The sequence below is a fragment of the Triplophysa rosa genome, linkage group LG16 (assembly GCF_024868665.1).
Source record: "Triplophysa rosa linkage group LG16, Trosa_1v2, whole genome shotgun sequence".
Lineage (NCBI taxonomy): Eukaryota > Metazoa > Chordata > Actinopteri > Cypriniformes > Nemacheilidae > Triplophysa > Triplophysa rosa.
In genome coordinates this window covers 4110667-4136263 of record NC_079905.1, presented here as the reverse complement: position 1 = coordinate 4136263, position 25597 = coordinate 4110667, and the positions used below count along the sequence as shown (strand labels likewise).

The 25597-nt window shown below is 39.4% G+C and overlaps 5 protein-coding genes and 1 non-coding gene across 6 annotated transcripts; 2 read left to right on the top strand and 4 right to left on the bottom strand.

Annotated features, from left to right (window-relative positions):
• Nucleotides 1-176: 176 nt before the first annotated feature.
• Nucleotides 177-4324, bottom strand: LOC130567092 (uncharacterized). Its single transcript, XM_057354996.1, has 11 exons — nucleotides 3964-4324; nucleotides 3354-3552; nucleotides 3009-3240; nucleotides 2647-2923; nucleotides 2387-2564; nucleotides 2188-2264; nucleotides 1921-2101; nucleotides 1517-1759; nucleotides 1227-1398; nucleotides 953-1089; nucleotides 177-773 (listed from the first exon to the last, which is right to left on the bottom strand). The coding sequence occupies exons 1-11, from the start codon at nucleotides 4234-4236 to the stop codon at nucleotides 658-660; spliced, it is 2085 nt and encodes a 694-aa protein (XP_057210979.1). The 5' UTR covers nucleotides 4237-4324; the 3' UTR covers nucleotides 177-657.
• Nucleotides 4325-5003: 679 nt separating this feature from the next.
• On the bottom strand, nucleotides 5004-6775 carry cks1b (CDC28 protein kinase regulatory subunit 1B). Its single transcript, XM_057355114.1, has 4 exons — nucleotides 6640-6775; nucleotides 6196-6272; nucleotides 5853-5980; nucleotides 5004-5718 (listed from the first exon to the last, which is right to left on the bottom strand). The coding sequence occupies exons 2-4, from the start codon at nucleotides 6252-6254 to the stop codon at nucleotides 5666-5668; spliced, it is 240 nt and encodes a 79-aa protein (XP_057211097.1). The 5' UTR covers nucleotides 6255-6272; nucleotides 6640-6775; the 3' UTR covers nucleotides 5004-5665.
• A 1198-nt stretch (nucleotides 6776-7973) lies between these two features.
• On the top strand, nucleotides 7974-17266 carry znf687b (zinc finger protein 687b). The gene is made up of 10 exons (XM_057355576.1): nucleotides 7974-8067; nucleotides 9373-11680; nucleotides 12649-12947; nucleotides 13132-13316; nucleotides 13455-13631; nucleotides 13713-13875; nucleotides 14126-14464; nucleotides 14565-14677; nucleotides 14772-14874; nucleotides 15609-17266. The coding sequence occupies exons 2-10, from the start codon at nucleotides 9394-9396 to the stop codon at nucleotides 16191-16193; spliced, it is 4251 nt and encodes a 1416-aa protein (XP_057211559.1). The 5' UTR covers nucleotides 7974-8067; nucleotides 9373-9393; the 3' UTR covers nucleotides 16194-17266.
• Nucleotides 13914-14047, top strand: LOC130567558 (small nucleolar RNA SNORA13). Its single transcript, XR_008964607.1, has one exon. It is a non-coding gene; the product is annotated as a small nucleolar RNA SNORA13 (small nucleolar RNA).
• A 22-nt stretch (nucleotides 17267-17288) lies between the features above and the next one.
• On the bottom strand, nucleotides 17289-21181 carry aqp10b (aquaporin 10b). Its single transcript, XM_057355583.1, has 5 exons — nucleotides 19433-21181; nucleotides 19011-19148; nucleotides 17982-18100; nucleotides 17684-17901; nucleotides 17289-17563 (listed from the first exon to the last, which is right to left on the bottom strand). Exons 1-5 carry the CDS (start codon nucleotides 19620-19622, stop codon nucleotides 17296-17298), a joined length of 933 nt encoding a protein of 310 aa, XP_057211566.1. The 5' UTR covers nucleotides 19623-21181; the 3' UTR covers nucleotides 17289-17295.
• A 91-nt stretch (nucleotides 21182-21272) lies between these two features.
• Nucleotides 21273-25438, bottom strand: hax1 (HCLS1 associated protein X-1). Its single transcript, XM_057355584.1, has 7 exons — nucleotides 25283-25438; nucleotides 23682-23932; nucleotides 23287-23507; nucleotides 23137-23200; nucleotides 22894-23015; nucleotides 22596-22704; nucleotides 21273-21848 (listed from the first exon to the last, which is right to left on the bottom strand). Exons 1-7 carry the CDS (start codon nucleotides 25351-25353, stop codon nucleotides 21778-21780), a joined length of 909 nt encoding a protein of 302 aa, XP_057211567.1. The 5' UTR covers nucleotides 25354-25438; the 3' UTR covers nucleotides 21273-21777.
• Between the last annotated feature and the right edge of the window lie 159 nt (nucleotides 25439-25597).

Here is a 25597-nt window from a genome sequence, read left to right as displayed (position 1 = left end):
TTCACAGGTGACATCACATTAACTATCAGTTTACACAAATTTCTTAGCACCAGTGCATATTTAAGGGATAGTTAACCCAAAAATGAAAATTCTGTCATAATTTACTCAGAAATGTATACAGGTTTGGAACAACCTTTCTTCTGCTTAACACAAATATGATATTTGAAAGAATGTCAGTAACCAGACATCATCCCCCATTTACTGCTATGAACACCATGGGAGTCAATGGAGTAAGTAAATATGAAATTTGTTGACAGATTTTGTGTTTTTGTAATCATAGTGTTGATTCATATCATCAAACCAACGACCTTTTAAGAAATATTTATTTTGTAAGCATAATATAAATACTAAAGATTACTCTCAGAAATAATATTGCTATGTGCAAGGACAAAATATTGCAGACATGTAAGAGGTATTTGTTGACCACAACAGAAGATAACGCATTACTGACAACGTATGTAATTTTCCACCACTCTTTGGCAGACGTTTCAGGTATCTCGCCGTTTTGTTAGTTGCTGCTGAGGATATCTCGGCAGACATGTGCATGTCGTCATTCCAGCATGCGTTGTCCTGCGCCAGGAACTACGTTGGCTTCCGGCCACCACTGGTTTGAACCTAGAGACATGTCGGGAATCGACATCCTCCTTTGCTGATCTGTCAGACTGCACTGATAGGTAAACCTGGGACGGGAACTTTCCGGAGCTCCTCAACAAAGGTGTCAGGTTTGTCAAATACCTCCAGGAACAGCAGTCTCATCAGGTCACTGATGTATTCTGCCATGAAAAAGCAACATTTTTGGAACCCTTGTGATACTTACACTTTTGCAAGTACGATTACGTTTCAATTTGTGTAGTATTTGAAGTATATTTCTATTTAACACCAGACAGAGAAAACTATAACTTTGTAAGTGTGATGCTTGTATTTATAACAAATTGCACATTTCTTAACGTACCAAAGGTGGGCTCCGTTTTTACTGGCTTCGCTGTAGATTGCTCCTTCCTTGATTTAGGATGCATTATCCTGTATACAGCTGTGCCCTCCTGTTCACGATCTGCATTCTCATTGAAATGCATTGCCGCAAGATAAAGCCTATAGAGATCAATTGAAAAAGGTAATAAAAATAATTACTGAAAAGAAAGTGTAATATAAGTTTGAAAATAAGACAATACTTGTGTTTTTGTTTTGATAAAAACTGATTGTTGCATAGCTAAGTGTTATTTTATTACCTGCATAGCATTCCAATAAAAGGATAAACAACATTCTTTGAGGCAAATCTCAGAATGACGCTGTGAAATGCCCCAAAAGCTGAAGTTTGATGTTGGTGGCTCAGCTTGGCCACACCTTCGAGAATTCTTTTGTTCAGGAGCAGCTTCTCTATGTTATGAAGTACCATTGTACCTGTTATAAAATACAATAACAAATGTTACAATTACAGACATGGAGAGTATAATTAAGACTGCATATATGAACATAAATAGTTTATTTGATTCATACACAAGAAATAACACTCACACACCTGGTCTAAACCATTTACTTGTGTCTCTGGACACTCTTTCTGGATGAGCGCACTTGGGGAATAGTGGATCGTCATGAGTGTGGACGTTCTGAATGTGATTAAGTAAACTCTTCCACTTTGCAACCTTCTTGGGTCCTTCCTTGGATGACATGGCTGACCAGTACATGTGATTTTTTATACCCTGCGACCACTTTCGCAGCAACTTGCAGTTTCTTGACAATTTATCCAATTTTTTGGATAGTTCTGAAATTACAAGTACAATTTAACAAAATGTAAATAATAATCCAAGAAACCTTTGAATAATGGTTTGAAGTAACAAAATTAGTACGTATGAATCAACAATAGTTTTATGAGTAAACTTAATTTTCTACACAAATATACATGTCAAATGTAATTCCATTTACCCTTCTCGAGGTGCCAAACATCATAGTACTGTTTAACATTTCTCTCCCTCAGATAATTCTGCACCTGTGTGTTGCGATCAGTCACAATGTAGTCCACATGCAACTGGTTGGACTCAAGAAGCTCCAGACCTCTGCTGAGTCCTTCCTTCTCCATGTGTGCACTGCCTCCCACTTCGATGCTCTTTGACAAATCAAATGAAATGACCAAATGCCAAATCGCATGAAAAACAGGAAGTATTACTAGTATGTACTGGAAAAGAGTGTTACCTGTAGTAGTTGAATGTCCAAAATTTTATTGCTTTTCAGATGCATTAAAGTATAGCTGCCATATTTAGCAAAACGTCCTAAATATAGAATTCATTTTTTTAGTTATTATAGCACTCTTTAAAAAAAAAATTGTTTGGTTTTACATTAGCATGACTGTAAAGTAATGCCAACACACAATAAATATAATTTAAAAAAATACCTGGAGAAACAGCACGCATATCACCACTCAATGGAATTTCACCCTGTGGTTGTAGTTGCTGGAACATGGCCTGCTGATCCATCCTCCACTTGTGATATATGGATGGTTCCAGAAACAAACGAGCATGCCTTCTGAATGTTTTGTACTGGTGTATTTGAAGATTCATTGCTCTGCAAATCTGTAAACATAGCAGAGATTAGGTAACAGGGTGTATCCTTAATGATTTAAAAACATTCTGCACACAATAATCCAATAAATACCTTTTTCGTTTGAATGAATGATCCACCAGTAAAGTAAACCGCCGCTGACATTTGTAGGTTTCCGACCGGGGTACTTCCTTTCACAGGCTGGCTCTGCCATTTTCTATTATATTGACAGTTTTCACAGACCTGACTGAATGACACAAATGTCCCAAGCCGACGTCGCTGGACATCGCAGTTTCGCTTGCACAACGGACACGTTTCGAAAAGCTCTCTTAGAGAGCTTTCAAACACAATGTACTTTGCATCAGTGTAATCACATGTAACCTCCACCCCACTAAAAATAAGGACAAAGCATAGAACATCACTGGTCGATTCAAAGCAAACAGAATGAAGAACAACTCAAATTTACACAACATTACCTAATTTCAGAAGGCTCTGCAGCAGAGTCGCCAGGCTCGTTTGTGCAATCATGAGGTTGTGGAATATCTGATATATCTTCTTCATCCTCTTCCGGCAATTCCATACGTGGCCTTTTAGCAGGTCTCGCACCAAGTCCGGACGTAGAGGCCTTTATTGGTGTAGACGGCAGATGACTCCGTGTGTTAACTTGTGAAGTCTCCATACTAGCACTTAAATCTGTTGTCTGCGTGCCTGACAGAGGAAAGGGGATTTGTATTTTTTCATTTCGGTAACCTTTACATTCTATTACAGAGACTTAAAATGACAAAGAAGTAAAGCTGGTAAAAACCATTTTACATGCATACCCTTGCTCCGTAAGTGTCCTGTATGTTTGGAAAAGGAGAACTGTGTGCCTGTTGTCTTTTGCAATGGCGTAAACCTACACTGAGTGCCTACAGACGACTTCAGTGGGTTGGCTTGCACTTCAACAGACACAGCAGGTCTATGTTCTGTTTGACACTCAGTGTGCTTGATTGACGGCATGGCCTGACTGGTAGATGTGCTCTACAAATAAATAGAACAATAAAAATGTCTGTGTTAACATGAATTTCACAATAATCCTATCATAGATATAGACAGTATGAAGGGCAATGCAGCACTCTGAAACTATGTTAATGTTATTCCTCATTTAATTGCTGTTTTTAGTGGCTATTTACCTGGACAGGTTACTAGAGCTGAAAAATAGGTCAAGTGTGTGGTGGATGATCAGAGCAAACGATGTTTGAAATGGTTTTAGAATAAATCTATGGACACTTATGGTTGTCAACAAAGCACAATTTAACTACACACGATGTGTCGTTACACTATCCCTAACGTTAGATAACTTGTGATTCGCTACATGTTTGTGTTGTTTACATTATATGCACGCAGATTGCTAACAAAACACAGACATCTGACGCTGATTTAATTACTTACCGCCTGGAGTTCCGTCTCCTGAACGGGATATTTTATTGTTGGGACCGCTCCATCATCCAGTTGTAAACGATTTGCAAATCCAGCTTCGAATTGGGCCTTGTTTGTGAAACAATCGTCAGCGAAATGCTGGTAACAGACATACACGTTTTCGCAACTCCGTTTCTGGCCGGGAAAAACAATTCGCATCCATTGTTGTCTTAAGTCCGGGTTCTTTGGAAACCTGAACAATGATTTCTTCCCCTCACATTCAAAAACACACTTCCTTTGTGCCATTGTTGATTCTTGGTCTAAAACTAATTGAAAACTCTTTCAAAGCAGCGCTGCCGACGACTTCTCGAATGTCGCACGCTGATTGGCGTGCTCTTCTTCTTCTGTTTAATGACGGTCGGCATCCAACATTAAGGTGCATTACCGCCACCTAATATAATGGAGTGTGGGCGTGAGTCAACTGCCTCCCAAATTTATACATACATGAAGAGTTTGGTTCCAGAACGAGATAACAAAACTCTTTATTATGTTATCGCGCTTTATTGTGTTAGTTAGCTGTATTTTTTTTGTTATAATGGCTTAAATCAAAACAAACCAACTGCAGTTTGATTGATATTAATTGGAATGCACAATGAAAAAACATGCTTTTTGAAAAATGATAAAAACGGAGTTCTCATTTTGGAACAAAACTCTGCATATATATTCTGATCATTCAGTTTTTTTCTCGGGTAATTTATTAAACTTCAATTGTTTGGGTGTGCTTTTCCAGAAGAATTGTCCAATTGACTTAGAAAAGTTGTTACGTAATGGTAATTCATGTTCGGAAAAAAACTTTCCATAACCCTAGGGGAGTGTATCAAGCCCAGAAATTCTACGTCATACGTCCAACTCGTTTTTTTTTTACAAGTGGACCATGTTATGCATGAGAAGCCAACACGTTTAACAGTGAAGTTAGAATGCATGATAGCATCCCCCCCCCATTTCTTTAAACAATATATTTAAAATTAACTTAGGATAAAACATTGTCTACATTCAATCAAATAATACTGTGGAATTATTTAATTAGTAAATTTAGCTGTAAAACAAATTTATGATGGTACAAACAGTGTCATCAGTTGTTATGTAGATTTACTCAAAACATTCAAACTGCACTTTATAACACAGGTTGCAATGTCTTTATATTTGTTAGTTATCAGGGCCAGCGATACAAAAAAAAGAGATTTGGAACTTAAAAGAATAATAATGCAGAATAACAATAAATACAGAGCAGCGACACAATATGTGGAATTTCATATCAGTTAAGGCAAAGTTTAAGAACAATAGATGAGGATATAGGTCTCACAGAATAGTCTACAATTAGTGTATTTGTCAAAAGGAGCACAAAGGACAATACAATCTAATCCGAGATACACCCAACATATGTGATGCATCTCACTGGAATGCACAATAAAAAACATGCTTTTTGAAAAATGATAAAAACGGAGTTCTCATTTTGGAACAAAACTCTGCGTATATATTCTGAACATTCAGTTTTTTTCTCGGGTAATTTATTAAACTTCAATTGTTTGGGTGTGCTTTTCCAGAAGAATTGTCCAATTGACTTAGAAAAGTTGTTACGTAATGGTAATTCATGTTCGGAAAAAAAACTTTCCATAACAACTTTCTCACTATGTCCATTTATTACAGTTTTGTTCCGTTTCTGATTGTTCTTATGTCACTGAGAATGGGCCGTAGGCAGAGGACGTCGGAAAAGCAGGATGTGAGGTTCTAACAGGAATTAAAACATTCATGAATTAACAGAGCAGGTGACATTTACATTAATGCTGTAAAATATGTAAAAGCACATATTTGGGTAGGATAAACCCATCTTTGCAGCTCGTCAAACAGACAGACACACATACCGGGCTGATGGATCATGTAGTGAACCCATCCTTGACTCTGCTGAACACCCAGGTTCCTCCATTCTGTCTCTGACATTAGATGGGTTCTGGGAACTTTTTTAGCGATATCCTTAGGCAGCATGACATGCCTGACAGCATAAAACATGTTACACGTTAGTCTAATTATGAATTACCCCACAAACAATGTTACCAGATCTGTCAATCGGACTTGTATTAGTGCATATAAAACGAACACATTAAAAGAATTCAAGTAAAAATAGGTTAACTTAGAAACTATGACGACATAATTAGGGTGTCAATGACAAAACGTAACAATGATGTAACCATAAGAATGAAGAGTTACCTGTATTCAAATTTGTCGTCATCGTATTTGTCAGAGTAGAAAATTTGCTTGTGAGACATGTCCTGATCAATTTGTTTCTGGATAAAAATATAGATACAGACTCGGTATATTATAAGGTGATGCCTTGATGTGCATCTTAGAAAAAAACATCAGCCTACATTTTAGATTGCCGTGTCTTTCATTTGTCGATTAACGTTATATTTATTAGAATTAGCGTAACCTCGTATGAAACAGTCATCAGAAAGAGACAGCGACTGTTTTAACTTTAACCTAAATTAAAAAGCAAATGTAGTTGTCAGTTTTATTACCCAAATAACTTATCGCTTTTACTCATGCCAAGTTTGTATTTTTCCCCAAAGCTAGTTAGCTAATCATACCACTCAAGCTGATTAACATGTCATCAAGGTACAATATTTATTAACGTAATTTATTTATACAACTTACTGTTTATCTCTTCCTAAACAACCGTGTTGTTACTTTATAAAACAGTTACTTTGTGAAGTACTTTTTTATCAATGTGCAAAAAACAACCACGGTTTTTCTCCCTGGCTCTTAAACTTCCCTCTTTCGGAGTTCTCAGCCCGCCCACATAAATTCAAATATTTGCACTACCAATACTATTTGAGAGATTTGTTTACGTCACTGCTTTGCCCCACCCTTAGCATGGATACAGTCTCGCTATAGAATACTTTAACTGTCCATCATTTTACGCTTTTTACGTCACTTATGTTCGCAAAGATTTCAAAATAAAAGTCTCGCCGTAGTTTTTGGGGTCGTGATCATCGGTGCGTTCCAAACGGGATATATCGCCCTCCGAAGGGCCCTTCGGTAACAAAACGTCACTCCAAATAAAGAGAAAATTACGCTGTTTTTATTTCTCCTTTTGCCAAGTTAATTTTAAACGGACACATTAAGAGTTACAATTGCGTTTTTCCCTCTAGAGTTTACACAAGATTGCTTTACTTTTCGAAGGGAGTGATGATCACTTCGGAACGGAGCGCAGGAGAAATGCCTTTTTCTTCTGCATAATATGTATTTCAGCGTGCCTTTTTTCTTATTTTGAATTTATATCATCTTGTGATGCCCCAGAACACAACTCTGGGGTCTCGGGGTGTTTCGGGTCTCAAGTTAATCAAGTGTCCAGTGACAGCACAACCTCGCCATGGCCCTCCTATTTAATTTCGTATTATACATGTGTCGCGACTATTCATCTGTAGAGAGCAGTATATTTTAGGGTAAAACCCTCATATGTGAGACCTCAGCTTTGGTTTTGGGTTTTAGGTGATTTATAATTTAGATTAAAATGCACTTGGCCTTGAGAGTCCTATCATAATCCCAGTTTCACTGTCTAATGTATATTCGTATGTTTAGCAAATCTGCCATTACAGCTTTTATTTAATTTTTATCATCAATTTTTATCATCTATTTAAAAAGTAATGAAATAATGGAGTAATTAGATTACAATATCAGACATAATAGAACTGTGGGAATTTGGGGGAAATTATATTTGACGTTTCACCACGACACAGCACAGCGCTCATGTGCTTGTAAAGAAACCCGCAATCCCACTAATCAAAGGCCTAAACCAAATCAACCTAAGGACAGTCCTGGAAGAATAAATAAACAAAATATTACCTCGTAATAAAAAACGACACAGCAGTGTTAAAAATATTTCTGGTAAATTATAAAAGGGTTCATATTACCAGAAAATAGGCATTAAAACATGTAACCATAACAAAGAAATGACACAAATTTATTTTCCGGTCGATTATGTTCCTCGTCATCTTTCCAGACCTGCCCGTACTCGATCGATGACGGGAAGTTAGGGCGCTTCAACTGGAGCGAGGATAGTCGGGAATCTCAAATATACAGGTAAACAAAACATCTGCCCCTGCATGAAAATACGCGATGCGAAAATAATACACGTGTGTGCAAAAATGCATGAACATAAAGGTATAATGTGGCGTACATGCGAGCAGATATATAAGCAGGTAAATGCACATGCAGTGGCCTGCGCTTAAATGACCCTCGCGACGGGGCAGCACGGACCCTGCCGTCATGACAGAACAAACCTAAAAATACACCTCATGTATATGTTTATGTCGCCCTGAGTGTTTAATTAGCAGCCTTTTTGCACCAAAGCGACATTTAAGTGACTACATGTGACAGAAGCCCTTTAATTTTAAGATTAGCGTTTCGATTTCTGTCACCATTTGTAGCTAGCCAGGTCAGTTTTTAGCCGTTCTCGTGCGTTGGTGTTGATCAAATATGCCTCAGATATCGTTTATTAGCGCGTGTTATAGTGCTGCTAAATCCGTATCTACCTTTTGATGTAATTTGTTGTTTATTTATTTATTTAATGTGGTTCGTTAAATCCAATGCGGGTTGTTTTGGCTCTTGTTGATGTAGCAGCTTGTAGCGTGCTAAACAGTCTTGTGTCTTACTGTTAACGTTACTCGTTAAAATGTATTGTTAAACATATGAATGCTAGCTCATATTAATACCATATATGTGTTTTAAAGATGTATTATTTATACAGAAAACATGGCTGTGTGCTTTGGTTTCTACCAATGCTAATGTAATACTGAGCCTGTACGTGGCTGTTAGCCAGGGCTAACAAAAGCCGATATGTGTCATTTGCTGTGCCTCGATGTGTAAGGCGTAGTTTGTTTTACGTAATTGTATGTATTTTGTTCACTTTAAAATGTCTAGCTTTTGAGTGTATTATTAAACAATATAGCAGAATAAATGTGGCTAAAATCATTCAATAAATTTCGCTTCATAGGTACCTCACCAATTAAAATCATTCATTAATAAACTGTGTTCAAATTGGGGCAAATATCAAGTATGGAAATCTATATATGTTATATATGTTTTGCTATGTGTCATTACTATAAGATTTTCACATCTAGATATAGATTGTAATAAAATCGTATTATTGTCCTAGGAGCATATACCCCTTTTCTAATGAAATATTGTTGAAAATTCTCTTTCCTCAAAATTTTTGTTTTAATTACCCCTGACAATAAAACACAATAAATTATGATCCATGGCTGTAAGTCACAGACTGTCTGTTATTTATTGTTAAAAATATGCTTTTCAATATAGCACAACATTTTTTTCAATGCATTTCTTATCTTACACTTTCCTCTGACATTTCATTCATGTGCGTTCTAGGATTGAGTCCACTGTCCCGGCATGGGGGACATGAAAACTCCCGATTTCGATGACCTGTTGGCAGCGTTTGATATTCCTGACATCGATGCCAAGGAGGCTATCCAATCTGCGCCGGATGAGGTGGAGGGGCATCAAGGAACAGGCTCAGGGCCACTCATAAAATCCGGTGACGGTTCGGTTGGAGGAAGTTCATCCCTCAGGTCTCCAAGCCCATCCACGGATTCTCAGAGCGATCCTTCGATTGTCAGCGTGATTGTGAAGAACCGGGTTCGGCCTGAGCCTTTCGATGGCGGTGACAGCTCGGAACCAGAACCTCTCAACCATAATGGTTTTGTGTCATCAGGTGGGGCAGTACATATGTCTCAGGCTCGGTGCCAGCCTAATGGGGACCAGTGGCCTATATGCAGCTCCAAGATGATTCCAGAGACCACAGGGCCTGTCCATGGATCATCCAGCACCTCTAAACAGAGTAGCAACATCTTCAATAAGCTAAAGCCCTTGATGGCACAAGGAGCTGGAGACTCGGTTGGAAGAGCTAGAAAAATGCAGCTTCTGCAACAGCAACATATGCAGCAGGAGATTAATTTAGAAGCTGCGGACAAGGCAAAAGCTCCTGCTGCTCCTAGCGGGGCAGCATCTCCGTTCTTTCCCCCTCCTAAACCACTTCTTTCTACTCCCTCAACAGCTTCATCTTCCTCGCCATCATCATCCTCTCCCTCTGTTGGTTCCCGTGTTTCCGGGGCTGTGGCATCTTCACCGCTGGCTACATCTCTAACAGAACCGTTTAACGGTACCCCACGTCTCGGTTCATCAGCGTTTAGACACGTAGTTTCAGATGATGAGGATTCAGACCCTGATTCAGGAGGATCTCTGGTCATCCATGAAAGTCCAGACTCTCCCAATCCTCCAAAACTGTCACGCCGCTTGAGGTCTCCACCTGAAAGTTCACAGTCTCCTTCTCGCCCCTCTTCAACATCCATATCGTCCAGTCCTTACCCCAAACAAGGTGACGTCCCCCTAGCGTCTCCTGCCTCACCCCAGGCTCAGCAGAACTGGCTTTCTGTACCTGCGCAGACAGGAACCGGAAAGAGTTTACCACAAGAGGAACGAAATCCAGAACATGTGATCGAGGAACGAGACTCACCAGAGAGCCCCGAGCCTGAGATCCCCAAGTCCACCATGCCAACGTCAGCGGTTACCAAGAGATCTTGCAGCCCAGCGGTGGCTTCATCACCATCTCTTCGAGAACCCAAAGAGGAAGAAGAAGAGATGGAAGTAGACAAGGTGTCAACAGAAAACGGACAGGATGTAAATAACACGGATGGGAAGGACAATGCGAAAAGGGATGGAGAGAAAACGGAGGTAGATAGAGAGGGCAACATCGCACAGTCTCTTCCAGAAGACACCATCTCGACACCCAACAGTAGTGGCAAAGCTGTAGCCGGTGGCAACGCCCCCTCGAGGCCTCTTAAAGTCCGTATTAAGACCATTAAAACATCAACGGGAGGCATCACCCGCACGGTCACCAGAGTGGCCGGGAAGGGAGGTGCCGCCAATGCAGGAAAAGGCACGGATCCAATAAAAGTCCAAACAGGCAGTCGAGCCGGCCCGGCCAAAGGAGCCCGGAAAAACGATGCCACCGCCAGTCAAGTTGTAAAAACTCTACCAGTAACCACTCTTGAAGCCAGTAGTGCCATGCTCGCTGCAGCCAGCAAAGTTCAAAACAAAATGTCTGTGCAATCCGATAAAACAAAGGTCTCCGCCACGGCAGTCAGCATCACAAAAGCCGCCAATCTACCGATCACGCCGGCTATCGGTGGAATAAGCGTGCGCCCCACGGTTGCTAAAACTAATGGTGGCACGGCTAACGTTCACGTACCTTGTAAACCGGCCTCAATCGTCAACAGCACCGGTGCTGTTATCTCCCGTAGTCAGTCTAGCCTGGTTGAGGCTTTCAACAAGATCCTAAATAGCAAGAACCTGCTTCCCAGCTACCGCCCGGACCTTTCGACTCCGCTACCACCTGAATGGGGTCTTCCTATGCCCACTGCTGGCTACCGCTGCCTGGAATGCGGCGATGCTTTTGCTCTGGAGCGAAGCCTGGCGCGACACTACGATCGACGCTCTTTGAGAATAGAAGTGACGTGCAATCACTGCGCAAAACGCCTGGCATTCTTCAATAAATGCAGTCTGCTGTTACACGCTCGGGAGCACAAGGAAAGAGGCCTGGTCATGCAGTGCTCACATCTGGTGATGAGACCGGTTACAGTGGAACAGATGATCGGCCAACAAGACACTACTCCTATAGGTCTGTTATTCAATCATTATTTTTAGTTTTGTAATAATTATTTATTTTATATTGACATTAGGGCTGTCAAACAATTAATCGCATCCAGAATAAAAGTTTGTGTTTACATAATATACGTCTGTGTACTGTGCATATGGGTCAAAGACGAAAAAGGGTTTAAGCATTAAAACTATAAGCGTAATACTGCTTTAAATTGTTGTTGTTCAAAAAAAAGAAAACTGTTTTCTGTTTATTGATTTTTTTTATAAATAAACATTTTTTCCCTGATTTACAGAAGACGCCCACTAAAATGTCATTCAGTGTAACAATCTTGTCAGGCATATTTACAACAAAAATCAATTTATGACATAATTAAGAGACTGATTACTTTCACCCTAAATGCTAATTAGTTGTAATTTTGCATTTTTTAAAATTTGCCACTATCCTAGGTTTTGCCCATTATGTCAATAAGATTTCTTTACTCATTTAAAGCACAATAAAATGTAATATGCTCCCTTATTCTTTTATATATTTTAATATGTACAAGTCAGAAAGAGCATGTTGTTTGAATTTGTTTTCTCCAAAAACGTAGTTGAAACCATACTTACATTTAATGTGCTTTCTATGGACATAAAATCACTTTTGTAAATTTCTTTTGATGGGGACATCTTAGCATATACCCACAGACATTTTGTATTTACAAGCACATACATATACATGCATTATATCAATTAAATAAAATGATTTAAGAAAAATATCAAATATAATAATTAATAAACATTTATATATAATTGAATTTTTTGGTAAATATAAATAAATACATGTAAATATTTCCTAAATATGTATACGTGTATGTGTTTATAAATACAAAATAAATATGCACACTACACAGACATATATTAACACAAACTGTTATTCTGGATGCGATTAATCGCAAATAATCATTTGACAGCCCTTTTTGACATATGGTTTTGCAACACTTTCCTCAGGTGTGCTCACTCCCTCGCTCTCTTCTACACCTCTGCCGTCCTCCAATATTCCGTCAGGAGCAACCCCACCGTCCACTTCAAGTCCACTAAAGGACTCCCCCTCTCCAGGCACGACTTTAACCCAGCCCAGCCCTGCACGCCGCGGGCCACAGAGTCCCCAGGCCCTAATGCCCCTACCCTGCAAGAAAGGCGAAGCCCTGCAGTACAACAACTTCAAGTGTCCTGAATGTCAAGCTCAGTTTTCAAGCAAACCTGAATTAGTGACTCATTTTCAACAAATCAGAGCTACTCCTAACTCGGTACGTCGCAAAACCATAAGGGTGGTAAAAGTAAATATAATGCAGGGTAACTAGAAATGACGCAGTATATAGCGATGCACTCGTACTGGCTTTAGTGCAAAACGTAAAATAAATAGCTGTTCGTAAATCTATTTGTGTGTCTCCCACCTCATCTTTATCTATGCACTCTCTCTCTCTCTTTCAGACGTGTATGCTTTGCTCTCCTCCTATGATGCTGCCTAACTGGTGCAGTGTGTCGGCCCATCAGCGCATCCATAAGCATCGTGCTCCTCACGTGTGTCCGGAGTGTGGTGGTACTGCCCGCCAGGCTACCTTTCAAACCCATCTGGAAGAGGCCTGTCTGCATTTTGCCCGCCGCATCGGTTACAGGTTCCTAAAAATTTGTTCTATTGGTCATTTGTATTTGTATGTGGCAAGGAAATAACTCCGTAATTAATGCAAATTTTAAAAAATGTAACTGGCATTTATGAGATTTACAAGAAAGGGACTTGCTCTTATATTATCCAGGTGTTCCAGTTGTCAGGTTGTGTTCGGAGGTTTGAATTCTATCAAGTCCCACATTCAGACTGCACATTGTGAGGTGTTCCACAAGTGCCCCAATTGCCCGATGGCCTTCAAATCTGCCCAGAGCGCCCAGGGCCACATCACTTCCCAGCATCCCACCCTCACAGCTGCACAGGCCAAGTATGTTGACCAATCACAAACCTCAAGTAACTTGAACAACGTTGACATTTGATCCACCTCTTGATTATCTTCATTCTGTAGGATGATCTACAAGTGTGTCATGTGCGACACTGTGTTTACCCAGAAGCCTTTGCTCTACATGCATTTTGACACTCACCTGGCAAAACAAAAGGTGCACGTGTTCAAGTGTCCTGATTGCACCAAACTCTACGCCCAGAAAGGCTCCATGATGGAACACATCAAGGTACGACCTGTTGTTAAAGCTTCATATTTGTAACATTTTGCCTTTTGTGTTACCCATTCTTTGCACATGCCCCAAGGAATGTGGTGTCAATAAAGGCATACAGTAACGTTTGGTTGGCCTTTACAAAGTGACATTGTTGTCACCTCCTCTAAAGCTCAAACCAAGTACAAGACCCACTTCAGTCTGAACTGACACGTTATCTCTCATTCACATTCATTCCACCTTTAACTGAGTGCGTATTTCCTATTAGACTGTTCACAGAGGCCTGTCAGCCAAATCAGAGACGCCGCCCACCACCTCATCTCCTGCCCCCGTCAGCAACTCTGCCTCGAAACCTAAATCAACAGAAAACAATGCTGAAGAATTGAGCCAAGCACAGGGAGAGGAGGAAGAGGAGGGGCAAGAGGAAGAGGAGAGAGAGCAGAAAGGGGAAGGAAGGGATGAGGAGGACGAAGAGGAGGAGAATGATGAAGAAGAGCAGCCCAGTTCTCCAGAGAGCGGGAGCATGGAGTGGAAGTGCAGGGACTGTAAGAAACGCTTCGTAGAAAGTGAAGATTACATTGAGCACATGAAGGACGAACATGGGAAGGTTGGTAGTTCATTTTAAATCATATGAACTTTGTCATAAGTTACAGATGGATATGAAATAATGTTTAGGACTGACTTCTGTTTTTGCTTGTTCCTTTAAGTTAATAAAGAAGTTCCCGTGCAGACTGTGTGAACGTTCGTTCAGTTCGGCCAACAGCTTGCGTCGACATGTCCGTGTAATACACGAAGGTGTAAAGAGAGTCTTCAACTGCCCGTAAGTCATGTTTATTCACCTACAGATCTCAAGAACTTCTCTGTCCTGTGTTTAAGTTTTCTCGAATCCATCCAATGTACGCTCTGTTTCTCAGGCACTGCTCAGAGGGCAAGCGGACATTCAGCAGTCGGCTGATTTTGGAAAAGCATATTCGCGTCAGGCACGGCATCAAAACCCGACAGCCATCAGAGCGACAGGTCAGTTTGGATGCTTTACCGCTTTAGGATGTCAAACCTATTTTAGGATTTGCATCTTAAAGGGGGAGTTCACCCAAAAAGGAAAATTCTGTCATCATTTACTCACCCTGGAGTTGTTTCAAATCTGTATACATTTCTTGGAACACAGAGAAAGATATTTGGAGGAATGCTTGTAACAGTTCTTGGCCACCATTGACTCCCATAGTAGAAAAAATGACAATGGTAGTCAAAAGCGCCCCAGAACTGTTTGCTTTTCCTACATTCTTCAAAATATCTTCTTCTGTGTTCAACATAACAAAGACATTTATAAAGCAATTTTTCCTACTGTGGTAGTCAATAGTGGCCAAGAACTGTTTGGTTACAAGCATTCTTCCAAATATCTTTCTCTGTGTTCATCAGATTTGGAAAATTCTGTCATGATTTTTTCACCCTGTTGTCATTTTGAACATGTGTAATTTTCTTTCTTCTGCAAAACACAAAAGAAGATATTTTGAAAAATGTTGGTAATCAAAAACCGTTGATCCCCATTGACTTCTATTGTATGAACACAAAACCAATGCAAGTCAATAGGGACCAATGGTTTTCTGTTACCAACATTTTCAAAATATCTTCTTTTGTGTTCTGCAAAAGAAAGAAAGTCATACAGGTTTAAAATGACAAAACAATAATGTAAATAATGACAGAATTTTCATTTTTGGGTGAACGGTTCCTTTATCTTGAATTTCTTCTCTCAGACTGCTCCAAACACCAGGAAGCGTTCAGCTCCAGGAGATGGGGCGGGAAGTTCTTCTGATCTTGACAATGAGGGCGGAGCTCCACCCGGAGGAGGAGGGGTCGACCCAGATGATGTTGCGGGAGATGACTCCTCTGGCCCTGCGAAAAGAACTCGAGCATCCGAGAATCGACCGGTCGAGCAGGAGGAGGATGACGGCACATTCCGCTGCACACCCTGCGGCTTTACCACCCAGGACTGGGATGAATTTCAGCGTCACATTCCCGTCCACTGTGAGGCGGAAAGCGCGCCTCAGCAGTGCCTGCAGTGCGGAGCATGCTTCGCCTCGGCCGGCTCCCTCAGCCGCCATAAATTCATCACACACCGCTTACGTCAAGGTCATCATGACAGAAGTGGCGGAAACGCGTCACCCGGGCAGTCGTCGCAGGATGGCTCGCCCTCTTCGCCTAAAGCGGGCGAGGAGGGGGAAGGAGGGGCAAGCTGCAGAGTGTGCGGCCGACGTTTTGACAAAGCATCAGACCTCAACACGCACTTCCGCACGCATGGAATGGCTTTCATCACGGCGCACAGGACCGATAAGCCCTAGTAAGAGAGCGAGACTTCAAAAACAGCCAATCAGAACAAGGCTTTGCACTGCATGTGAGGTTGACCATCCAATGAGAGGAGAGTGAGACTTTTCACCTGTATTTATGATTGTAACATTAAAACGATTCTGATGTGATCTGTCTTCCAAATTACAAAAAAAGTTTATTTTCCTTTTCTCTCCAGCATTTCACTGAATTTACACAAGGTCAAGTCACATTGATTTAGAGCTTTTGAGAGTGCTGCGCTCGAATCCACAAAGCATTAAAGCAAAAAGGTGCTAGTGAAGGTTTTTTAAGAAATCAAAAAAAAGAAAACACTGACTTTTAAATGTAACAAGATTGTACAGACATTGTAGTACTGATATTTATTTATACAAAGCATTCATTTGTCTTTTGATAATCATTCAGAATTTAATTAAAAAAAAATAAGTGGTTGGAAAAAGTTTCAGTTGTGCAGGAGATATACAACAGATATTAGAGGTCAAAGATTATTGATGGATTTTAAAAAAAGGTCAATATAAAGAAACACACAGATACATTTCAATCACAGATACACCTGATCACATTTCTATGTGTATAAATGCATAGCATACATTTTGGTTATGGTTTTTGCATTTAAAAATGTGAATAAGTTCAGTCTTTGTATTTGCATTTTTTCTTAGTTGACTTGTTAACGTGAAAGTACTGATAGTGAACGTTTTTGTTTGGACGAGGGGCCTGGTGTATTTTTATGACTTCTCAAAGTAGACATTCGGTGTGAAGGATTGCTTGTGCGTTTTATTAACTTTGTACAAACTTGAATGTCGTTTGTGTTTTTTTCTTTGGTAAAAGTCTTTCAAAAATATCCGTGCTTGTCGAAAAAGAATCCTTAGAAACAATATTGTGAACCAAACGTGTGAGTGTGAATTTATATCCTTCCCGTAATATATGTATATGTTCCATAGTCACTAGACGGCCATCTTATTCTGTGATGAACTGCCTGTTTCACTGCCGTACATTCTGTGTCATTTCTCTTGCCCTTCTTTCTGAATAAAACAGTAAATTGGTACGGTACAGATGACGGTGTGCTTTCTGTTAAGTTCAGACAATACAAACGTGTTACCACTATGACAAATATGGAATGCAAATACAATTACTTAACTTTGACATGTCTCTTCCCATCACAGGATTTTCCATCTTGTTGTTTTTACCAGTGTCAATGTCCAGTTCTGTTCCTCCCAGCTCTAGAGTTTGTATTGTTGTTTGGTGTTCAGTATCTGTGAGGTCTGTATTTGGATGATGTGCTCCAATAAGAAACTCGTAAAGCAAGGACCCAAGAAGACCACCCGTACACGTCGCCACCAACGGCACCCACCACCACCCGTGTCCAGCCCTGGCACACACACACACACCAAACTTTCAGGACGTTTTACATGGTTTTCACTAGTGCCTACAAATGAATATCATAAAAAATTGGTTTGACCACAACTCAATGGTGTACTTAGGTACTGACCTGAATACATCGTTGCCCCAGCCGGCAATATACGAAAAGAGTCTTGGCCCAAAGTCTCGTGCTGGGTTGATGGCATATCCACAGTTAGACCCCATGGAGACTCCAATCGCCATGACAACTGCTCCAACCAGGACAGGCTCCAGACCGGGCGGTGCTGGTGTGTTGTGAGGATCTCCCAATGCAAGAACACACACCAGAAGAGACGCTGTACCTATTATCTACAGAAGAAAATGTCATGAAGACATTTCATATATATGTGTAGTTTAATATTAATATCAATAAATGAAATTGTACTGACCTGGTCCACCACTCCCCCCCACAGACTCAGGTAATCTGCGGGGTAGGTTGAGAAGATGCCTGCCGTAGCCGTACCACCATCTACCGTGAGGTGTCCTCCACTGAAATGCATTATAGCATCTGGAAAAATACACACATATTAAAAGTAAGATTGGTTAAGATTAAACCCGATTTCATTTAGCCTACAACGTTTCTTAAAGGGAAAGTTCACCCAAAAATTATAAATCTGTCATCATTTACTCACCCTCTTGTCAGTTCAAACCTGTATGACTTTCTTCCGCAGAACACAAAAGAAGATATTTTAAAAAAAGGTTGGTAACCAATGCGAGTCAAAGGGTACCATCGGTTTTTTGTTACCAACATTCTTTAAAATATCTTCTATTGTGTTCTGCCAAAGAAAGAAAGTCATGCAGGTGCAGTGTTGGTTAAGTTACTCTGAAAAAGTAATTAATTACTAGTTACCAATTACATATTCAATAGTGTAATTAGATTACTGTACAAATTACTCTCTCCAAAAAGTATTTAATTACTTATTACTAATTACTTTCTATATCCTATATCAACCTTGATTAGTTAAGTGATTCAAGGATAGACACGAAACGACTCTTAATTCATTCAAATAAATAATATAAAACTACATAAAGTACTCTTATTAAATGACTAAAGTATTACAAATGTGAGAAAGATACATTAATGAATGCATTTTAAAGTTAGACTTTTAGACTGAATTTAATGTCAATTCCACTGTTGTATACATTGCACAGTATTTAGTTCAATTACATCTGAAGTAACTGTAATTAAATTACAGAAAAAATAAGAGTAATCCCTTAGTTTACTTTTTAAGGGAAAAGTAATTAAATTACAGTAACTAATTACTTAGTAACTAGTTACACCCAACACTGTGCAGGTTTAAGTAAATAATGACAGAATTATCATTTTTGGGTGAACTATCACTATAAGTGAGCAGTCTTCAATAATGCCACCCCTGGTAGACTAAGAGGCCAAAGACATCTCGGATGTTGTGACTTACCATGGTACTGAAGAGCAACCGTCGCCGCAGCCAGAAACGCACCTGAAAATTGCGAGCACACATAAAATGGAAGTTGTGTCCAGGAGAATCTGCCCAGGAAACACAGGCTGAGGGACACAGCTGGGTTCAGGTGAGCTCCTTATACAGGCGAAACACACACATATTTATAGAAGAGCAACATACGTTATATAAGACACTTGTGTTGTACAGTAGTTTGTGGAAGATGGATGTCTTTTATTTAGTGGCCCCAAAATCTTTTCATTCTGAATGTATAAAGGTGATTGGAGATGATGGAAAACAGAAAAGAAAGATGCTAGAGATCTCTCAGAACTTTCCTTACTTTTCACTTATTTATCAGTTTACTTAAACCAATTTACTGTACTTGACATACATTCGTGGATGTTAAAAGAAAATTTTCATACCCGACACCCCTTTTGCCACATAGATCCCAAACACGGTCCCCAACGCAAATCCAAGATTGATTGATAGGTATTCACCCTTAGTGTTTTGAGAGGTTGTCACCTGGGCAACTGATCCACAGCCAAAGAGCTTCAGGTAGCGAGGGGGAAAATATGGCAAACAAAACACAAAAAAGAAATCTTTTACACACATTATTTTTTACATTTTTGCACGATGAAAAAATGAACTCAAGTTAATGGCACAGTTAGATTGATGTGCATTCGATGACAGATCAGGATTACACACTGATTTTCTGTCATGGTCTGTGGACCCCATGAAGTAGCCTTGGACACCCCATAAATAAAACTCTAGCTCTGCCAATGAAAGCTGATGGTGTGTGTCAGTAGATGATTAATCAGATGAGTCTGTGATGGTAAATCATTCAAAAAAGTTCAAAGTCTTCAAGCTTGATCTTAGATTGCTGCTGATAACATTCTATGCATTTTCACCCAAAAGTACTGCAAAACAGGAGACAGGGGCGGACTGGCCATCTGGAGTTCCGGGAGTTTTCCCGGTGGGCCGCTAACGTATGGGGCGAATGCATGCAACGCGAAGACATGACAGAAGACATGTATGCATGCCACCCCCCCCGGTCGACAGCCCCGACCATGCACCCCCCCAACACCCCCGTCGACAGAATTGGTGGAGGGCCCATGTGGGCCAAAAAAGCCAGGCCCGATTTTTCTTCCCAATCCAGCCCTGACAGGGGACAAGTTTTTTTTGCCAAATTCAATAGTATTGTGTACAATTCAATGTCATTCATAGATTTTCAGATGTGGCACGAGTGTCCAGATGGCCACTGTATAAAAGATACGTAAGTGTAATGAAATCTGAAAAGTAAAACTTTGTAAGACGAACTGGTTAATAACAATCGAACTGGTTAATAACAATCATTTTGACAAATAACCCCAAAATGTTTGTGTGCAGTAGTTACAGTATGTTATGAAGAGCATTGCTACTTACTATTATGATATAGACTCCAAAAAACTCAGCCAGACATTCTCTGACCAAACTGCTCTTGATCCGACATCTCTTCAGCAGACGATCCATGATATTTGCTTTTCTTGTCTTTTTTATCTAGTTGTTTGAATTCTTGGTCTTTTAAATAAACCAATAATGATTACACCGTAAACTGTGTAGTGGTTAAAGTGTTACATAAACAGGTTTGTATATGCGTGTGTGTGTGTGTCTGAAAGGATAGGTTTAATTACGCAGCACATTGACCTTTTGTGTAATAAAACCATCATTGTTTTATTGTTACATTTTAGCTGTGGTGCATCTACATAGACCTGACAAAATGTAGAAATAATATACGTAGAAACAAGAATATATACACGCTTTGACAGTTTGTAGCGAATATGCTGAATACATATTGTTTTCAATCGAACAATAATTTTAATAAAATAAAAATGTAAAAAAATATTTTTGATGACTTACCTAAATTAAATGTTTCAAGGAGATGTTTACACTAATATCCATAAGACATTGTACTTTTTAAATATCGTGGCTGTCCTTCTGAAGTCTCGTATATCCAAATTTGCTGCTTTTCAGCAAATGGAAAAACCACTGTACTCTTTCAATGATTGCATACTGTGTTGTCAAAGTTGACAAGCACTTTTTAAAACTTTGTTATTGGTTAGATATTTGCAAAACCCAATGACAAATATAAAGAAGGACAGCAGTTATATTTTTACATCCAGTAATATGAATATTTCATCATTTTACTGGATGCGATAATGGAAACTAAGAACAAACTCTTCTCATAAGGTTTTATTAAACATAATCATTCACATTACACATATCTTATTTAATTTTCTTTATTTCATAAAACAGCCTCCAAAAATACATTTTATGATAAATAAATTAAAGTTAATGTTTATTATATTATAGCGTTTATAATGATTTAACGTTTCAGCCTTTACTGAATCTTTATTACAAAGACACTACATGTGTGGCGTTGGGCAGTCTGTGTGATTTTTCTCCTTTTCCTAAAACCTGTGGCATGACCTAACAACTGACACAGTTCAGAATGTTGATAGAATTATCTGCTCATTTATGACTGAAAGCATATTTAAAATAAACAAGGCTGGAGATTTGTCGTAGTCATTTTTGGCAAGAAAAACAATTGTTTTTTCAAAAATCAGCATCAACAACATGGTGTTTAGGCATAATGCAATCCCAAAGCAATGGATTACTTACACACTCACTGGATCTGAACACATGCACAGTGACGAATTCAATCAAACTGAACCATGTGGAATCAGATAGTGGGTTTATGAGGAACTTTTATTTGTGAACTCTTTCAACCTCAAAAGCCTCTAAAGAACTTAGAAAACAGTGAGAAATCATCTTGCATGTCAGTAGATGATCTAGAATCACCTACAACGTAGAAAATAAAAGAATTAATACTGAACTTAAAAAATTAAATACACAGTATGTGACCCTGGACAACAAAACGAGTCTTATGGGTTGATTTTTCGAAATTGAGACTTAAACATCATCTGAAAGCTAAACAAATAAGCTTTCCATTGATGCATGTTTGTTAGGATACGGCAATATTTGGCCGAGATATATCAAAATATTGAGAAAATCGTCTTTGAAGTTGTTAATCAGATGCGCTGTAGCAGGCTGTGGCTAAGAAGAAGAAACAGGTTTGTTTAAATGCTCTCTGTCATTACGGCTTACCGCTGTAATGACGTTATGGAGAGTAGAAGAACCCGAAAGCAGAAATTTTAAGCCTTGCACAGATACCAAACTTGAGTGGGTAATTCTCAAAGAGCGGGCAGCAGCGAGCGATGTTTGTAGGCGTGTTTCTGGCCATTTTGTTTGTGATTTTGCTGCATCCAAAAATATAGTTTTGATATGCTTACTGTAGGAAATTTACAAAATATCTTCATGGAACATGATCTTTACATAATATCCTAATGATGTTTGGCATGAAAGAAAAATCTATAATTTTGACCCATACAATATTTAGTTGGCTTTTGGCATAAATATTCCCATGCTACTTACGACGGGTTTTGTGGTCCAGGGTCACATATGTCAAATATTGCTAGATCTTGCAGTTATCTTTAAGATAATACATGAGAAAAGATACTCTGATGGAGTTGACTGGACACCACTAACCTGGCGTGAGAGGACCAGTTTGATCTTCAACACCTGGACTTCCTGTGATGCTCACTGTAGTCTCTTCATTCCCTTCACTGTCTCTCACCGTTCGCCGTTCTTCAACAGTCTACACACACACACACACACACACACACACACACACACACACACACACACACATCTCCATTACTGTAAAGATTAACACAGCAAGATGTGTTGCATATATTTTGTAATCAGACTTAAATACTTTTCAGATTTGTTCTGTGGATTTGTAGTGATTTCTTCAAGGAGGACAAAACTAAACAGGATCACTTACTCCATCTGGTCGGACCACCTTGGAAACGCTGACAGATTTATAAAATGACCTCATTTTGGGCTGTGAAGGTGCTGGAGTTAAGATCTGATCCAGTCCACCTGATGACACCCGTGAGTCAAGATCTACATACAAGAACCAAAGACAACCAACTAAAGCGGCAGCAATAACTGCAACAAATTACAAAACCATTTCAGAAATTGGTGTATTTACTGCGCTGTTGAACAAGAATCTGAGACATTTTACCTCCATCCTCTTTTCTCTCTTCTTCCTTTGGTCCAAGCAGACCATCTTTCCAAAGGTCATGAAACTAAAAACAAAATAAAAACAGTTGAGACAAACAGGCCAGAATCCAGAACAGACATATGTTAGAAACATGTTGAATCACTGTTCCACCTTTGAGAAGGGTCTCCGTTTAGGAAAGGGGTCATTGGGACCCTGCGGAGATGTGGAATCCCCTTCTTTCGGTGTCGCAGAGGGGGGAGGACGGGATGGCCTGCGGGGTGAACTCTCGGGAGACTTCAACATGAAATCCCTGAGCGAGTTTCCACTTCCCACTCCACCTCTGCCTTTTTCAGCACCATCCAGAGGAGGCGGGGCTTCTATCGATGGGACACCTGGTAGGCGGGGCAGAGCAGCAACAAAAAATAAAACTTAAATCTTAAAAACTTAAAAAATGAAAATGCTAAGGTAATCGTTGAAGGTATGTAGGAAATCTATAGATATAAAATAGTGGCATATTTAGAAAAATACAAATAGGATCACAATTTGATGAAAAAATGGAAACTTACTCCAGTGTCCAAACCCATCTTGGCCATCAAAGTGACCGAGACCAGCAAAGATCTCCTCCATCTCCTTGAAGATCTGGCCGAACCCTCTAGGTTCCTCAAAGCGCATCCCGCCAGGCCCAAAACTGAAACCAAATCTAAAGAGATCATCTAACGGGTCCCGATGGGATCTGGTAAAGTCATCGTAGTGAAATCCACCGTCATCGTCTTCATCTTCATCATCTTCATTCACAATCCCATCAAAGAACGGGTCCCTGATTAAAACACATTAAAAACACAACGAATATTCTAATAACTTTCACAAATAAGAACAGGGTTTTTGATCCGTCTGCTATGTAAGGCTGAATAAATACGTCAAAGGTTTGGACTAATATTTGTATTATTGCCATAAATAGTATTTTCTACATTCTAGACTACTTGTAATGTAATGTGTAATCATGAAAACTGTGAATTACATCTTTTTACAAAAACGTAATCTTTCGTTTTCCCAAATTAAAGCAGTTTAAACATGCAATTGTGTGATTTGGCCAGCAGAAGGCTTCGTTGCCCAATTTAGTTCAGCTGTTTATAGTAATCTAATCTCATGGTTTTCTGTCCCACCGAGAACACGTTTAAAAGAAAATTAAGATAATTTATCAATTTAAATAATAAATTGTACTACAATTAATGTATTGTGTTAAAAACATTTTTTACCGTTATGCGAGGTAAAATAAGTTTATATCAAGAATGTTTTGAAATTCACAACATTTCAACACAACTGTTTCTCACGAATTGAAAGGCTGCTATTGGACAACTAAAGGTAAACGTCATATTATGCGACTAATGCATTACTTTACGGACAGCTTACGAACTACTAGCTACGTTCTGCCTTAAGATCAAATGGGGCAACCGAATAACATACAGATTTAGTTACAAACTAGCTAGTAGTTACTAAGCCTCTTTACGTTCACATTTAAGAAAGAATTTACGAATGGCTGGTGCAACCCTACCCAGACCACTGGGGTAACGTTACGTCAAAATAAGAGTGATTTAGGTTCGAAACTTTGTGTGTAAATACTAACCCTTTAAATAAAAATAAATCTATAATAATATTCACCTAAGGTTAATCATAATCATTACCACGCTGTGCTTTCTAAAACACATTAAATTAACTTAAGAGTTAAATAAAATGAACTACTACTAGTAACGTTACTGATGTGACATCGAGTCTAGCCGCTGTCGAAGTTATACAGTCGTGGCCAAAGTTTTGAGAATGACAGCTTCCAGTCTGTTATTCTAATTCAATCAGCATTACAGAGTGATCTCCGGGCTTGTCCTCGTCAACTCTCACCTGTGTTAACCAAAGAATCACCGACATGATGTCAGCTGGTCTTTTTGTGGCAGGGTTGAAATGGAATGTACATGTTTTTTTGGGACTAAGTTCATTTTCATGGCAAAGAGGGACTTCACAATAAAATTCAATTCATCGGATCACTCTTCATAACATTCTGGAGTATATGCAGTTGGCCATCATAAAAACTGAGGCAGCAGACTTTGTGAAAATTAATATTTGTGTCATTCTCAAAACGTTTGGCCACCACTGTAGGTTAAACTGATGGACTCACCTCCGATCATCTCCACGATTGTAACCACCAGGGACCCCAAAAAAACCACGAAAGAGGTCAAACACGCTCATTTAAGGACGCAAACGGTCGTTTAAATAGAACCATAACAATCCTCTGTTGCATCAGAGATTGTACAGAGGAAACTAAGGAAATTCGCGAGAACTTCCCAACGGCTTCCGGTGAATCCTTTCAAAATAAAAGTCCCTGTATTCTTAAGACTGCATCGTTAATCTAATAAATCTAAACTCAATTTTTCTCATGTAGAATGGCAGAATTGGTTTAACCTGTAGTTAGCAGAACACGTTTTTTATATCG